The following is an 18,713-nucleotide window of genomic DNA, read 5'->3' on the forward strand; positions in this document are numbered from 1 at the left end:
AACTTAAAATTTTAACAAAGGTTATATTTTCTTGAAACAACAAAATTGAAACAACTTGGTGAAATTACAATGACATAGCAATTTAAAAACAAGACTTAGAAATATCCAAGACTTCAGAATTTTAACACACTTGGGCTATAAGCCCCTAGTTTTACAATTTTGAGCTCCTAGCTCAACTTTATAATAGATTACAATTTTACACAAAGGGCAGAAATCCCCTAATACATGGAGCAATTGCTCCAATTTTTAATATCAAGCCTCCCAGAGCCATTCTTACAATACTAGAAACGAGCTGACGTGCTCTCAGTGTTCCCAGCCTACTCAAGGCAACACAATATGAAAATCTAATAATCACTGGCCTTACAAGGCACTACTTACAAATAGCCATCGTATTACACAGAGGTACCTAGTACCCAACCTGCGGGGTCTTAGTGAAAAGAACAGGTTCAATAAACGGCCCGAGTACAACTGGAATGGAGTCGGAGATTGAGCTCCACAAAAAAACTTACAGACCTATAGGGCACTTGGCCAATGAAACAGGGGCTAATCCCGCGCATGGAGATAACTTTAATACATTGCAGAAACAAATGCGGTACCTCAAACCAAGATGAAGGGGAGTTCGAGAGGATATATCATTCTCTAGCCCCGATTTACAGTTAAAGATTTATGAAATTTTACATGAGCCGAAATGAGATTTACATTTTAGAAGGTTTGTTACATAGTTAAGGTTTCGAACTTTTCCTTCAGGTTAAACTGCAGAGCCAGCAAGAAATAAAGTTGTTAAACGGCCATTATCTTGCTGAAGAACAGCTGTGTGAATAAAGAGGCACCTCCCGCCCCCTGCGTGACACACACACTTAGTTAGATTTTGATCAAATGGCCAGGAGACGAGAAAATCCGCAGTTTATAAACCCTTGGGGAAGGTTCGAGACCTTTCATGAATAATAAAGACACACCCACAGAGTTTTATTGGTTAAGATCAAAAGTTACACTCAAAATCGAAGAAGAAATATGGGATTAGTTGAAAATTAATTACAGAAATTCTTGATTGGCTAAATTCAAAACTGGCGGAAAGAAAATATAAATATTGCCAACCTAAAGATGAATGAACAAAATTTAGTAAGGAGAAAACTTATGAATACAAAATTTCTTCAAAAAAGTTCTTTCACTTCGCACCAGGGTGCATGATCATGGTTTGTTAGTAGTGACATCTATGACAGAATGTTCAAACTTCTTGATGAATGGAAAACAAAAACAAGTAGAAATTCGCACATTTCACAGTAACAAATTTTAGTGGTGCCATCTTCAGAGATAATTTATAAGTGGGTCCAGTATCAAGTTCACGGTTTCTCCTGTAGAGGAGTTCTTTAAGGCGCAAGATTTAAATGTGCGGCGTAGAGGTGTACCTCCCGGTACAGGTACAATAAAACCCCTACATTACAAACGAAGCTAATCCCTGCATAACTGTATAGATTGCTCCATCTGCCGCACTGTAAGTTTTGTTATACCGTACTCCAAGATTCAGCCAAATGTTTCCGCAGGCAAGCGCAAATTCTTGCAAAATACAATTGCATCTAAAACATGCGATAGTTTGAAGCACATCGACGCTGACGAAACATCCCCGCATCAATAATCGTTTATCTAAATTAACTGGTCTTTTTTTTTTCGAGGAATGCGAATAGGTCCACCATTTAGAATTAAAAAACAAGTCTTCCCTAACCTCAGACTTACTCTTAGATGACTTATGCAACCTGACATAGGCACACAACGGTTTTGTCAAATATTCACGATGTATGTTCTTAATGCACTTCTATCTTAATATTTTATTCCTTATAAAACTAAAGAATACTTGTATGAGATATTCTCACATGAATGGGCATAATTACGTATTCTATATGACCGCTGACCCATATGAATACACTCACACACATATATTCTACAAAGAAACTAAAATTTATCATCAAGTTTCATGAAATTACTCCAACTGAATAAGAAAACAAAAACGAATAGGCTCACCATTTTCTGTTGGAAAGAGATTTCCTTAACCACAAATTTTGGTTACACTCATACGATAGTTTGGTCTTCAACTTCCAAATTTTCCCAATGAATATTTCTTATCCATTTCTCCCATAAAGATCTATCTTCAGGGTATTTAAAAGCTTCAGCAACGGTATAATTCGATCTACAACCACGAACGCAGCAGGAACGACCCATTTTGTCAAATGCTTCAGCATGGCAATTTAAACACTATTTTACCTTAAAAATACCGTCATTTACACTCCTAATAATACACCATACTAATAAATCGTTATAGATTACTGTTTTGCCAAATATATACTTTAATAACTCGATCAAAAGAACACTCTTTAACATAATGTAAACACAGATATATATATACCAACCACATGCATCAAACGTTCGCCCACGACGGCGCCATTTTCCTCCCAATCGATAGTAGCATAAAGGTCTGGTATATTGTACTCGGTCTTCATGCTAGAAGCTGGTGTTTCATGACCAGTGGTATCGCGTGGTATGACCAACTACCCACGCAGTATGGAACCACTGCCAACATACGAACATAGCAATATTGTACACGAACTCTATAAAATCAAATATATTCGGTGACAGTTAATCTCTAAATACAATTATTAAGGATTATTTACTTCAATGTAGTTAACTTTCACCCCCTAATTGTTGACAAGTAAAGATTTTGATTTGTGACGTTTCGTAAATGAATTAGTGCGAAAATATAATTGTCAGTTCTGCTGGATCAAGTAAATAACGGTATAAGTATGACCCTTAAATTCTGACGAGTACTGTGGAAAAAAAATAAAGAGCTGAAATTGTTTTATAATTTGTCACCGAACTTACTGATAGACTGGTTTTGATTACCTGGAATACTTCCAAGGATTATCTTGTAGTATGAATTCATCTGATGCAGCAGCTATGACAGCTATTAATGAGACAGGTTAGTGCGTTTGTTTGGTCTCCTAACCTATTTCAGACTTGTCATCTGTTCATTCTATCCTGAATCGTTGCCTGGTTGATTCTGTTATCCAGTGTTTGTGTTAAAGCTACTATTATTAGGGAATACAATTATGAATGCTAATCATAACTTGCAGTATTCGTGTACTGAACTCGTATGGCTATTTGTGTAAAGTAGAGCTGAATTTGGATAGTTCATATGTCACTATTTTTGAGTTTCTGTATTTGTTAACTTGAGCCCTCATATGCTGATTAAATACTAATGTATAGTACCCTACACGAACATTTTCTTGACACCCAGTTCCCATTCAGCACTAGGGATCTCAGGTATCAAGAAAAGGTTCGCGTACTATAGCTTATGTTGTTATTGGACCCGTAGAACTAAAACATTTTGCATTCTTCTTCTGCTTCTTCGCCTTTTTCCACATTTCTTGGGGTCGGAGCGTGTGTATATTGGGCTCTGTTTTACGGTCATATGCCCTTCCTGACGTCAACACTATATGAAGGAATGTAATCACTGTTGTGTGTTTTTGTGGTCTGTATTGAGACGAACACCAGAGTGAAAATGCACGACCCGGCCGGGAATCTACCCAGAGCCCACTGAGCTACTATGCTGACCATTAAAACCAAGGAACCGAACTTTCAAAAACACTTATACAAAGATGCTTATTTATTTTGATGTTATCTGGTAGAAAGCATGGTGTGGAGTTAGTGGTAGGGTCCATGCTAGTAATGCTAGGTCCTCTGATATTTAGCTGGTTGAATATTCAATCAATCAATTAATCAATCAGTCAGTCAATCACTACTGATCTGCATTTAGGGCAGTCGCCCAGGTGGTGGCAGATTCCCTATCTGTTGTTTTCCTAGCCTTTTCTTAAATGATCGCAAAGAAATTGGAAAATTATTGAACATTTCCCTTGGTAAGTTATTCCAATCCCTAACTCCCCTTCCTATAAATGAATATTTGCCCCAATTTGTCCTCTTGAATTCCAACTTTATCTTCATATTGTGATCTTTCCTACTTTTAAAGACATCACTCAAACTTATTCGTCTACTGATGTCCTCCCACGCCATCTCTCCTCTGACAGCTCGGAACATACCATTTAACCGAGCAGCTCGTTTCCTTTTTCCCAAATTTTCCCAGCCCAAACTTTGCAACATTTTTGTAACGCTACTCTTTTGTCGGAAATCACATAGAACAAATTGAGCTGCTTTTCTTTGGATTTTTTCCAGTTCTTGAATAAAGTAATCCTGGTGAGGGCCCCATACACTGGAACCATACTCTAGTTGGGGTCTTACCAGAGACTTATATGCCCTCTCCTTTACATCCTAAATACCCTCATAACCATGTGCAGAGATCTGTACCCTTTATTAACAATCATATTTATGTGATTACCCCAATGAAGGTCTTTTCTTATATTAATACCTAGGAACTTACAATGATCCCCAAAAGGAACTTTCACCCCATCAACGCAGTAATTAAAACTGAGAGGACTTTTCCTATTTGTGAAACTCACAACCTGACTTTTAACCCCGTTTATCATCATACCATTGTCCACCGTCCATCTCACAGCACTATTGAGGTCACCCTGCAGCCGCTCACAATCTTGTACCTTATTTATTACTCTGTACAGAATAACATCATCTGCAAACAGCCTTATCTCTGATTCCACTTCTTTACACATATCATTGATATATATAAGAAAACATAAAGGTCCATTAATGCTGCCTTGAGGAATTCCCCTCTTAATTATTACTGGGTCGGATAAAGCTTCACCTACTCTAATTCTCTGAGTTCTATTTTCTAGAAATATAGCCACCCATTCAGTCACTCTTTTTTCTAGTCCAGTTGCAGTAATTTTTGTCAGTAGTCTTCCATGATCTACCCTATCAAATGCGTTAGATAGGTCAATTCCAATACAGTCCATTTGGCCTCCTGAATCTAGGATATCTGCTATATCTTGCTGAAATCCTACAAACTGAGCTTCAGTCGAATAACCTTTCCTAAACCCAAACTGCCTTCTGTCAAACCAGTTATTAGTTTTGCAAACATGTCTAATATAATCAGAAAGAATGCTTTCCCATAGCTTACATACAATGTATGTCAAACTGACTGGCCTGTAATTTTCAGCTTTATGTCTATCACCCTTTCCTTTATACAGAGGGGCTACTATAGCAACTCACCATTCATTTGGTATAGCTCCTTCAACCAAACAATAATCAAATAAGTATTTCAGATATGGTACTATATCCCAACCCATTGCCTTTAGTATATCCCCAGAAATCCTATCAATTCCAGCTGCTTTTCTAGTTTTCAACTTTTGTATCTTACTGTAAATGTCATTGTTATCATAGGTAAATTTTAATACTTCTGTAGTGTTACTCACATCCCTATCTGGACATTATCCGTGTAACCAACAATCTTTACATACTGCTGACTGTGAAGATCCTCACATACACAGTCCCCTTGTTCATTAATTATTCCTGGAATGTCCTTCTTTGAACCTGTTTCTGCCTTAAAATACCTATACATACTCTTCCATTTTTCACTAAAATTTGTATGACCACCAATTATGCTTGCCATCATGTTATCCCGAGCTGACTTCTTTGCTAGATTCAATTTCCTAGTAAGTTCCTTCAATTTCTCCTTACATCCATAACCATTTCTAACTCTATATCTTTCCAGTCTGCACCTCCTTAGTCTCTTTACTCCTCTGTTATAATTTAGTGGATCCTTACCATTCCTTACTACCTTTAAAGGAACAAACCTATTTTGACATTCCTCAACAATTGCTTTAAACCCATCCCAGAGTCTGTTTACATTTTTATTTACCATTTTCCAGCAATCATAGTTACTTTTTTTAAACTCCCTCATGCCCTTTTTATCAGCCATATGGTACTGCCTAATAGTCCTAATTTTAATACCTTCCTTTCTTTCACATTTATTTTTAACTACGACAAAAACAGCTTCGTGATCACTAATACCATCTATTACTTTGGTTTCTCTATAGAGCTCACCTGGTTTTATCAGCACTACATCCAAAATATTCTTCCCTCTAGTTGGTTCCATCACTTTCTGAATCAGGTGCCCTTCCCATATTAACTTATTTGCCATTTGTTGGTCATGCTTCCTGTCGTTCGCATTACCTTCCCAATTGACATTTGGTAAATTGAGATCACCTGCTACTATCACATTCCTTTCCATATCATTTCCAACATAGCTGATTATCTTATCAAATTCTTTCCTATCACGTCGCCACCATAAGACCTATCTGTGTTGGTACAATGTAAAGCATTATTGTGAAAACTATCTCTTTCATAATGCAATCAATGCAAAAGATGTAATGTCCATCATCCTTATTCATTAGTTCTCTTCACAACTAGGGCATAGTTTAGATTTGAAAGTTGGCAACAAAGTTGTTTTTTGAGAAAGCTTTCAAACTTTATTTTTACTGGCGTTCCCATATAACTTAGCATAATAGGCCTATAGTATTGGTCAGGTCAGGATCATCCTGTTACTGTATGTGACAGTAGATGGTGCTTACCTGCAACTGTCTAGCTGAGGGTCAAGTGTCCATACCAAACTTGCATCCAAAGGGGGGGACCAACGGCTATGGGTGGAGGAGCCCCCCTCCCCTCCCGGCACATCGTTTTGGTGGCCAGGTGAAACCTCTGTGTAAGAAATGACACATATATTCAGTGGAAAGGAGAACATGATTAACAGTTTAGATGGCAGAAGAGGAGCTCAATTCCAATGGCAGATAATACGGGAGAACTTTCTCCTGTCAGCAACGTCTGTACTTCAGTGAAGCAATTTCAAAACACATATCACCTCCTAAGGAGCGTCGTGAGGTGACACCTGGCAGTAGGTATAAAACACCTCGGGGAGTGGCGACCCCACCGTAATAATAGTCTATATATGATATGGACCTCTGATGTTGCTTGGAAAAGGTTTGGGCGTACCCTGCAAGCGACACACAGTTCCTGGGAAACTGGAGGAACTATGAAAAAAAAAAAAAAAAAAGGGCGACCAGTAGCCAACATCGTGAAGTTGGGCATAATCAGCCTTTTGACCCTGACAGGAAAGGCAGAAGAAGTGGTGGATTTTATGGAGAAAGATTATTTAGAAATGATGGCGTTGAGCAAAGTTGAATAGAAGGGGAAAGGAAAGAGGAGAATGAGTAAAGGATATACTCTATACTGGAGTGGTAGTTCAGAGGCACACAATGGAGTGTGCCTGATAATTTCAAAACAGCTCAACAGGTATGTGGATATGGTAGAGTACATATGCAACAGGATAATGAAAATTAGATTGAGAATGAGGAACGAAGTGAAAGGACTTAATACAAGTGTATGCACCACAGACAAGCAACAAAGGGGAGGATACTGAGGAGTTCCTGGAGAAGCTAGAAAAGGAGATAACTGAAGTGGAAGTTATTATAATGGGCGACTTAAATGCACAGGTGGGAAATGAAAGGCAAGGAAAGGAAGAAGTAATTGGACCATATGGATATTGGAAAGGGAATGAAGGAGAAAAACTAGTTGAGTTTTGTGGGAGAGATGAAATGATTGTGGGCAACACATGGTTTTGGAAGAAAAATTAAAAGAATCTTTAATTGATTACTTTCTGGTGGAAAGGACAAATCACAGACAGTCCGTGGATGTAACAGCTTTACCAGGAGAAGCATTGATGGAGATCATATCAAATCAAATCCACTTTATTTGCAAATGAGGTGTATACCTCGGTGGCAAATGGTGCACTAAAATACATTATTGTCAAGCACTAAATTTTAAATTGACAAGAGAAAAAGACATTTTACTAGAATACAATATTATACAGTTTACACCAACAATTTTTTCTATTAAACACACAGCTCATCCTTAATTAATTTACATTGTTTACAAAATTCTTCTTATAATATCTCCTGTACTTACAAACATAGTTAACTCATATACAGTATGTGGAATTACTTCAAATAATACTACACATCTGGTATAAGATTAAAATTTACATTGCATTTACTTTTATTTTATTTTTACCCGTTTTGGAACCTAAGTAGCATAACGACCTGCTGCATCTTATCCAGAGCTCCTTTTGCCACTGCTTTTCAGAGTTCCTGAAGGGCCTTCACAGCTACCATAGCGGTCCCAGAAGTCCCCACTGTACTTCACCCCTACAGGCAGTCCCGTACTTCGGCTGTCCAATCTCCATAGACCAGGGGATGGAATTAATTTATTCACACACATTTTTTATTTACAATTACCCGCACTGGTCGAATGTCCTCTAACATTTCATTTATTTTCTCTGTTGCTGTTTATTCTCTTCTTGAATATCTGTACAGATTTTGGAAAAGGATCAAACACTACCCCTGGTAAACTGTTCCACTCCTTCATGCCCTTTCCAATGAATGAAAATTTACCCCAATCGCTTCTGCAAAAATTCATTCTAATTTTAAACTTGTGGTCAGTCCTGCTGATATAATTATTTTCCAACTCAAGCCTCTCATGGATTTCTCCCCATGCTTCTCCTGTATAAGCTCTATATAATCCTATAAGTGTAGTTTTCTCCCTTCTCTTACTTAAAGTTTCCCACCCAAGTTCCTCTAACATTTCTGATACACTACTTTTTCTCCTGAAATCCCCTTGCTGCTTTCCTCTGCACACTATTTCTTTTATTAGGTATTCTGGGTGAGGAAAGTTGTGATAGCAAAAATGAGAGTGGGTAAAGTGGAAAAATTAAAGGAGATAAGAGAGAGTAAAATAAAAGTGTGGACATTAAAAGATAAGAATGTAGAGGAAAAATTTCTGGAGAGATTGAAACAACAAATTCCAGTTACTGAAGTATGAAATGTGGAAGATGAATGGTCCAACTTCAAAAGAGCATATGTAAGTGGGGCAGGGAGTGCCTGTGGTAGAACATCACAAGATTGAAAGAAAAGAAGACACCGTGATGGGATGAGAATGTGAGAGAAGCCGTGAGACAAAAGAAGAAAGTATGGCAAGAATGTAATAGAGATTTTAAAAAGAAAGAAAAAGTAAATATCGTGATAATAAAAGTAAGAAATTGGTAAGAGAAGAAAAGAATTAAAGTTGGGAAGAATTTACACACAAGATAGAAACAGATGGAGCTGGCAGTAAAAAAAAATGTTATATGGAATTATATAAAGTAATAGGAAAGAAGAGTTTATACAAAGCTGATAAAAGGAGAAGGTGGAGAGTTGATAACCCATCCAGAAGAAATAAAGAGAAGATGGAAGGAGTGTTTTGATAAACTGGTGAAAGTGAGAAATTGTGCAGACGGTGGTGGTGGTGATTATTGTTTTAAGAGGCAGTACAACTAGGCAACCATTCTCTATATAACACTAACCGGAGAGTAAATATGGAAGGTATCTGACACTTCACAAAATGAAGGTATCGGCTGAAGGAAGATACGGGTTGTGAAGGGCGTGAAAACGAAAGACTCCCTAGGCCTCGGAAACCTAATACCATCGGGTTTGGAAAAGAACCATTGTTGACCAAGGGAGATCGGATAGGATAGATGAAAGTGAGGAGCCTGGCACAAGCAAGTGGAAGCAATGCCAGGACTCAGCTAAGGGCCCCGTGTTCGCCAACACATGCTCCCAAGTTAAGAGCCCCTGGGTGTTTTTCTACTGTCCCCATCCACAGGGAGGGAATTAATGCAGAAACCTTGTCTGGAATGTGTATTATGATATAGATGTTGATTCCCATTGGGAGCCTGAAATATTTGTCCCGAATGAGTAAATTTATAATACCAGTGTAAATGGTCCGTTATTGGACATTATATATTTTCCAGCTAACTCATTCCTTGTTGCCAGCATTTGGCCCCGTGTGCTAAGTTGGGCTCATCAGTTGGTACATAGCACACTCACCAAGACACATAGATAATGCATACCGTGGAGGCTACTGCGTAGGCTACTTGGAGCCACCAGCAGTGCCAATGCACTGTGAGAGACTTTGTCTCATTACCAAAAATTGATGCATGCTTGGCCATCAGATGATCTAGACGTTGATTCCCATTGGGAACCTCAAATATTTGTCCTGAATGAGTAAATTTATAATACCAATATAAATAGTCCGTTATTGGACATAGTGCATTGGCACTGCCGGTGGCTCCAAGTAGCCTATGCAGTGGCCTCCACGGTTTGCACTAGCTGTGCGTCTTGGTGGGTGTGCTATGTACCAACTGATGAGCCCAACTTAGCATACGGGGGTGAAATGCTGGCAACCAGGAATGAGTTAGCTGGAAAGTTTATAATGTCCAATAACGGACCATTTATATTGGTATTATAAGTGTATTAAGCGCCCAGTTAACCTATGTGGCTGAGACTTTGACAGTGACAAGTAGGGAGGAGAGTAGAATTTAAGCTAGTGAAATGAAATATCTAAGAAGTATGATAGAAAAGACAGATTGAGAAACGAAGATTTGAGAAAGGAGGTCGCAATGGAAAACCTAAATGAGAGAACTGATACAAGTAAACTAAGATGGTTTGGGCATGTAAAGAGATGGAAGAGGAAAGAATACCAAAACAGATAATGGAAATGTTTGAGGGAGAGAGAGCAAGAGGAAGACCTAGAACAAGGTGGATCAATTCGATAAAGAGGAGTGCAAGGAGGAGGAGTCTGAACTGGGACAAAGTCATGAAAGAGGAATTGTGGAAGGGAGGTGGAGAAGCGCCATAAATACCCCGACCCGGCAGGAGCTGGATAAGGGCAAAGGAGGAGGGTGATAGTTTAGATACGGTTTTGGCATGTTTAGTGGGTTTTGCTAGCTTAATACTCTCAATCTGCACTCTCTTCATAACTTTATTTTTGCTTTGTGTTTTAATACAGGGTCTTTTTTATGGCCTGCTCCGTGTGTCAGGAGAACAGTCACGGAAGGCGATAGCGCGGCCGGACGACTCATTTGCCGAGATATATATTGCTTCATGACCGGCTAAGATGATCTAATGCAGTACAGTAGTGATAACCATTTCTTTACACACAGCAATAGTTCAGTTCATCTGCGGCATTGGTAGTGTGTTCAATGTGTTCGCTTTAAAATAGCTTAGTTTCTGTAGGAATACTAATTGTGTGTTTAACGAGTGGTGTATACAGCAGAACAGCGTGTATTCGTTGTTTTATGCTATGCGAAGCATTCTTCTTATACAGAATGCTGCTTTTGATTCATTCGCAAATTTCCTGGAATCCTTCCTCCCCAAAGGAGTATGGTACGTAGATTAGTAAAGAAGTTCCGCACCACCGGGTCCATTCTTAACAAGAAATCACGCAGGGGACGAACTGTTTTAACAGAGGAAAAGCTTGATGAAGTAGGAGCTCTCTTGGAAAGAACTCCAACAAAATCCCTGTCGCGTCTTGCCGTATAAGCTAATGTGTCATTATCTTCTGCCCACAAAGCAACCAAACTGTTAAAAGCAAAACCGTACAAACCCACCCCTGCCCAATATTTAAGAGGACCTGACAGTTTCACTAGGGTTCGGTATTGTAACGGGTTGCTTCAGTCAGTTCACGATGGGTATGTTGACCCAGAACTTTATTTTATAGTGATGAAGCATGGCTACACTGAAGTGGCTATGTAAATAGTCAAAACAATCGCTATTGGTGTGCAGAAAATCCCCACCAGCTGCATGTCCGTCCACTTCATGATGTAAAAATAGGAATTTGGTGTGCAATAAGTGCTCGCAGAATTATAGGGCCTATATTTTTCCGTGAAACAATAAATGCTGATCGATGTATAAACCTCATTCTCAGACCATTCTTTCAAGAGCTGACGGAAGAAGAAAGGAGTAATTATTACTTTATGCAAGATAATGCGACGGCACACACTGCTAATCAATCTATGGAGGTAATACGGGAAGTTTTCGAAGATCGTGTGATTAATTATTCCCCTAGATCTCCTGATTTAAATCCCTGTGATTGTTACCTGTGGGGGATGCTGAAGGGAAAAGTGTATGTGAACAATCCTCACACAAGAGAACATTACACAAGTTATTTCGAACATCACACGAGCTGAGATTCGTAGAGTGTCTGCAAACCTATTTACGAGGTGTCAGGCGTTTGACAGCTAAGGGACAACATTTTGAACATCAAATGTAATGCCAGATAGGTTTTAGACTAATAGTTTCACTAGAAACGGATTTATATAAGTGTGAATTGCCGTGAGTAGTGGGGAGGAAAAGCGTGCATTATACCGGCTAGCGACCGAGTGTCATTGCACCAGCTGTGCCGTGCTCTGAGTGGTGCTGCCGAGCATGCTAAAGAAAAGACCCTGTATTTTCTATAACTTGCACAATAACATCCCTTTTTTTTAGTAGTTGTCAGCTTGCATTCGGAGGAGTGGGGGGTGCGAACCCCATTGTTGGCACCCCTGAAAATGATTTTCTCTGCTTTCCCATTTTCACACCAGGCAGATTCTGGCTGGAGCTGCACTGAGCGAGTTGGCCATGTAATTAGGGTTGCATAGTTCTGTTCTGCTGAGAAGATAAATTGATATTGAGTGAAATGTGAACGTTTAGCCTGCCAAACATGTTGTTGCGTGGTGTGCAAGGAGTGTGGTGGAGATGAGATATAGTGTTTGTGAAAATGATGTAAGTGCCAATGAAATTTGATACTTTCATAGTTTTTTATAGGCTATGGTACTTTAACATAACTTTCAATATGTTTTAGAGAAATTGAAGGCTTAAATTTGGTTTCATTTAAGTGTAGTTCGTTGAAGTGTGATGTCCACTTTACATCATTTGGTCATTTGAATACTCCATCAAAAGATGGATACATGTATTGTACAGGACGTAACAAAAGCTTTTCTATTGTAAAGTGAAAACCGTCAATACGGAGTGATATCTTGTAATGAAGTGTGATTTTCTTCAATTTTCAGCAACATTAAATCAGTAGTGCATAATTCAATTTTGCAAACATTACAGTAACAATATTTCTTTATTGGTACCTACACTCTTTATGTTCAAATCAACAGAATATATATGTAGTATCCCTAAAACCATGAAATAATAGGTATTTGTGATTGCAATTTTTTGTTATCTTTTTATGACCCCACAACACCGTGTATGGCCGAAAGTCAATGAAACCAACATTTTTCAACAATATGGTAAAAGGAGATTACATGCCATGTTTTGCTCTCCGAGTCATTTCCTACAAGAACACCAAAAAGTAATTAATAATAATAATAATAATAATAATAATAATAATAATAATAATAATAATAATAATAATAATAATGTTCTTAGCTTTACGTCGTATTTGAGCACCTTCCAATACCACGGGATTGAGCCAGGATCGAACCTGCCAAGTTGGGTTCAGAAGGCCAGCACTTCAACTGTTTGAGCCTCTCAGTCCGGTGCTGAAAGAAGACCTGAAACTGTTAACTTGTCGACATTGCAGCTCTAGAGTATGTATAAGAAATCAAACCATTGAGGGGGTTAGCGACACTTTTAAGGTGGTGATTCCTCAGCACTTTAACGATGAGAGAGCAGAGCAGCTTATTGACATTTCTATTGATTCAACATTGAACATTCCAATCACAAACATTGCTACAGTTTCGGTTCAGTAGACCTATTGAAGATGAATATCCAGTGATCAGCAATAAAGTGTCTTGTGCTTTGATTCCGTCCACTACCTCTTTTCTGTGTGAATGTGGTTTTTCTGCAGTAACTGTAAAATATACAGTGAAACTCGACATCAAAAAAGAAGTATGGGTTGCAGTATCTAAAACAGCACCGACATAGCATGAACTAATTAAGGATGAGCAAGATGCTGGGTGACAAGCTCATCCTTCTCATTAGGACAACTTTAAAATACAAGTTTATTCTTATTTGTCTGCAGTAATTCAAAACTGTTCTTTGTTTTAAAAAATGATCATCTTATAACAGGTATTATGTATTTTCTGAGTAGATCAGTGGGTGAAATGATTTATTTTGTTGTGTGAACTTCATTTCTCTACCTGATTAGTAACCTGCCCAGGAATAAATAGAAGAATCAGACTTTGATGACTTATATGATCACCTCTGCCATGAGGGTGCCTCTGGTATATGATCAGCAGAGAAAGGAAGCTGTGAGTAAAAATGTTGGAAACCACTGACTTACAACATTGTTGCTCCCAGATCTTTCAATAGTATGAAGCATGTCTCATAGCAAATGTAACATAATTTGCATAAATTACTAAGAAATATTTGCATCTCTGCCCGTGAATTTCCATGATCATACTATTGGCTGTGATACCTTTCAAAGAACATAATCTTCAACTTCATTGTTTTGACTCGCTCAACCACCACCACCACCACCACTGCCACCGCTGCCGCCGCCACCTTGATGGGCCTTGGCCTACTAAGCTACTGCTGCTCAGCCTGAAAACGTGCAGATTATGAGGTGACACTCATGGTCAGTATGATGGATCCTGTTGGCCATTATGCCATTATTCTGGGCATTTTAGACCAGGGCTGCTATCTCACTATTTGATAGCTTCTTGAGTGCCTTCACATAGGCTGAGTGGACTTTGACCCAGCCCTCAGGTCCAGGTAAGAATCTCTGACTTGGTTGGGAATTGAACCGGGAGCCTGCTGGTAAGAGACAGGCTCGCTGCCCGTAGAATGTGGAGTCGGCTTTATTGACATGAAGAACATAAAAAACTGGGCTCTCTTCAGTAAGTTTGGAAGTTTGTGTTTATTTCTGAGATTCATTTTAAAAATAAAATAAAAATTGTATTACGAGCACTGAAAACATTTAAAAAATGTTTAACCAAAAGTAGCAATGGCACAGCGTAAGAAGACTTCTAATCTTCTTTTAACATTATCTACATCTTCTCAAGATGAACGATGATTGCAGAAGATGAGAAAACCTGTGGAGGTGATTACTTTCACCATTACTGCTTTAGTAGAAGTAAACCTGCAGGTGCATTTCTCTTCAGGGAGAAATTTACTCTACTGTATAATGTTTGTTGGTTATTTAAAAGCCCTGCAATTGTGCAGAAAATTATTTTTATTGGTTCCAACACTCCCATCATTCCCTCAAAGGAAGTTTTACCAGTAACGTATGCCTTAAACATTTTACACTTCTATTAAAAACTGCAAGGAGCATTTGATTGTGTAATGCTTGGCTTGTTTCCTGTGACACATTCAACTTTGTGTGGAAGGGGAATTGAGGTTTAAGCAGTCGTTTAGTAGTTAAGTATTAGTGTACATGCCTTTATATTCTTATAATAACATATTGGAAATTAATGAATGGGAAACAATAATTGACATGTAGAACATTTCAAATAATGCATCATTTAAGTCGAAAGAATGTAAGTTACCCAAGGAAAGACAAGTGTTGGAAGAAAGGACTTCACTTTCTTTATGTTGCTGGTGACTACAATAAATTGTTGAGAAACATGAAAATCAAGTTTGTTGGATGTAATTGTGGAAGGAAACGGTGATTTTTTAGAAGACAAAATGTGTCATTTATCCCAATTGCGATACTAAAGTCAGTAATAGAAACCTTACCCTTCATGTAGAAGCTAGGAGTTTAGTGAATATGAATTATTTTCAAAAAAGAAATGCAGTGCTGTAGGTCTCTTATTTAATAATTGGGAAGAAACTCATGATAGTTTCTGATAGTTGTCATCAAACTTGAAGAGTCTTTAACTTTTTTGTAGCTTACAAATACTTCTTTCGCCAGAATGAATACTCCCCCCCTCCTACCATTCCAGTCCTATCTCTACGATACACACTCCAGTTCTGTGAGAAAATTTCTGCATCCATTATATCATTTCTCAGCCATGATCCAACTCCTATTACAATATCTGGCAAGTATATATATCTATTAAATTACTTAATTCTATGCCTTTCTTTACAATACTTCTACAGTTCAACACTAATATTTTTATGTCATCCCTACTTGATTTCCAGATCCCTGTACCCATATCACTACTGTGTAGACCACTCAGTTTCCCTACCTTTTCCTTTCCTCCTACTTCCGCACTTCTCCGCAACAGTTCCCTGTACTTCATCTTCCCTCTGTTCTTCCTGCAGTGACTCATACCGATTTCTCACAGACACCTGTCCTGAATTCTGATCCTGAATAGAGCTCTTAGCCTGCAATGTCCTTCCCCTTAAAACTTTAGACCACCAGGCTTGTACAATTTCCCCCTTTCTTCCCATCCCCCTTTTACACCTACTGTATCCTGTTCATTGTTTGAGGGAGGCCTACCTTCCTTCCTGTCCTCGGAGAGAATCCTAATTATCTTCCTCAATCTCTCCAACTCCTCCCTCATACTCCTTAATGCTTGGCCACACCCACAGTTCCTACACTTGCACTCCTTAGCCATTCTCTATGGAATAATGAAAAGAAAATAACTTGAAAAAATGAAAGGAAAGAAATATGTCTAGAATAGTACACAAAGATCACACGACAATATGTAATTAATATACTACTACACTACAATACTACTTAGTCGCACCATATATTTATCCTACAACACCCTAACAGGATAAGATTTCGTGGGATATACCAAAGACAATCTGTTGGGATATAGTACCATATCTGAAGTACTTATTTGATTATTGTTTTTATGAAAGAGCCATACCAAATGAATGGATAAAGGAAAGGGTGATAGACATAAAGCTGAAAATTAAGGCCAGTCAGTTTGACATGCATTGCATGTAAGCTTTGGGAAAGCATTCTTTCTGATAATATTAGACATTAAAAAAAAAAAAAAAAATTAATAACTGGTTCAATAGAAGGCAGTTCCGGTTTAGGGAAGGTTATTCCACTGCATCTCAACTTGTAGGATTCCAGCAAGATATAGCAGATATCTTTGATTCAGGAGGTCAAATGGACTGTATCATGATTGACCTATCTGAGGCATTTGATAGGGTAGATCATGGGAGACTACTGACAAAAATGAGTGCAGTTGGACTAGACAAACAAGTAACTGAATGGGTGGCTATATTTCTAGAAAATAGAACTCAGAGAATTAGAGTAGGCAAATCTTTATTTGACCCTGTAATAATTAAGAGGGGAATTCCTCAAGGCAGTATTATTGGACCTATGTTTACTTATATATAGAAGTAGTATGAGTAAAGAAGTGGAATCCGAGATAAGGCTTTTTGAAAATGATAGTATTCTATATAGAGTAATAAATAAATTATGAGATTGTGAGAAACTGCAAAATGACATCGATCATGTGAGATGGACAGTAGGCAATTGTATGATGATAAACAGGGTTAAAAGTCAGGTTGTTTCACAAAGAGGAAAAGTCCTCTGCGTTGATGGGGTGAAAGTTCCTTCTGGTGATCATTGTAAATACCTAGGTGTTAATATGAGAAAAGATCTTCATTGAGGTAATCACATAAATGGGAATGTAAATAAAGGGTACAGATCTCTGCACATGGTTATGAGGGTATTTAGGGGTTGTAGTTAGGATGTAAAGGAGAGGTCATATTTAGTCTCTGGTAAGACCCCAACTAAAGTATAGTTCCAATGTATGGGACCCTCACCAGGATTACTTGATTCAAGAACTGGAAAAAGTCCAGAGAAAAGCAGCTCAATTTGTTCTGGATGATTTCCAACAAAAACGCAGTACCACAAAAATGTTTCAAAGTTTGGGCTGGTAAGATTTGGGAGAAAGGAGACGAGTTGCTCGACTAACTGGTATGTAATACCAATATTAGTGGACCGCTATTGGACATTATAAACCTTCCGGCCAAGTCATTCCTGGTTGCCAGTGTTTTGCCCCAGTGTGCTAAGCTGGGCTCATCAGTTGGCAGTGCCAGTGCACTATGAGAGACTTTGTCTCATTACCAAAAATTGATGCCTGGCTGGCCATCAGATGATATAGGTGTTGATTCCCATAGGGAACCTGAAATATTTGTCCCGAATTAGTAAATTTATAATACCAATATAAGTGGTCCGCTATTGGACATTATAAACCTTCCAGCCAACTCATTTCTGGTTGCCAATGTTTCGCCCTAGTGTGCTAAGCTGGGCTCATCCGTTGGGAAATAGCACACCCACCAAAACACATGGCTAGTGCACACCCATAGGGAACCTGGGAATCAACATCTATATCATCTGATGGCCAGGCAGGCATGATTTTTTGGTAATGAGACAAAGTCTCTCATAGTGCATCAGGACAACTATTTCAGGTTCCCTATGGGAATCAACATCTATATCTTAAGTGGTATGTTCCGAGCTGTCAGTGGAGAAATGGCGTGGAATGACATTAGTAGACGAATAAGTTTGAGTGGTGTCTTTAAAAGTAGGAAAGATCACAATATGAAGATAAAGTTGGAATTCAAGAGAACAAATTGGGGCAAATATTTTTTTATAGGAAGGGGTGTTAGAGATTGGAATAACTTACCGAGGGAGATGTTCAATGAATTTCCAATTTCTTTTCTATCATTTAAGAAAAGGCTAGGAAATCAACAGATAGGGAATCTGTCACCTGGGCGACTGTCCTAAATGTGGATTGATTGATTGATTGATTGATTGATTGATTGATTGATTGATTGATTGATTGATTGATTGATTGATTGATTGATCTGTTCCTTGTATAAGGGACACCTGTCTATAAAATGTACATCCAATATCAAGGTGTTATTTGGCTTTTTGGAGTGAAAAAAAAAAAACCCAGCAATTTTTAGAGAAAATGACACAATTTTAAATTTGATAAGACAGAAAATATTGGTTATAAAGAAATTATCAAAGTCAAATCCACCTAT

At 38.3% G+C, this 18,713-nt stretch overlaps 1 protein-coding gene across 1 annotated transcript in view; it reads left to right on the forward strand.

Moving 5' to 3' along the window:
• Positions 1 to 2,559: 2,559 nt before the first annotated feature.
• Positions 2,560 to 18,713, forward strand: part of LOC136864447 (glutathione hydrolase 7) — a 203,729-nt gene continuing 187,575 nt past the window's right edge. The window contains exon 1 of the mRNA XM_067141452.2: positions 2,560 to 2,968. Within this exon, the coding sequence (XP_066997553.2) occupies positions 2,923 to 2,968 (46 nt within the window). The 5' untranslated portion in view covers positions 2,560 to 2,922. The remainder of the gene's footprint in view (positions 2,969 to 18,713) is intronic.

Source organism: Anabrus simplex, chromosome 2 (assembly GCF_040414725.1).
Source record: "Anabrus simplex isolate iqAnaSimp1 chromosome 2, ASM4041472v1, whole genome shotgun sequence".
Lineage (NCBI taxonomy): Eukaryota > Metazoa > Arthropoda > Insecta > Orthoptera > Tettigoniidae > Anabrus > Anabrus simplex.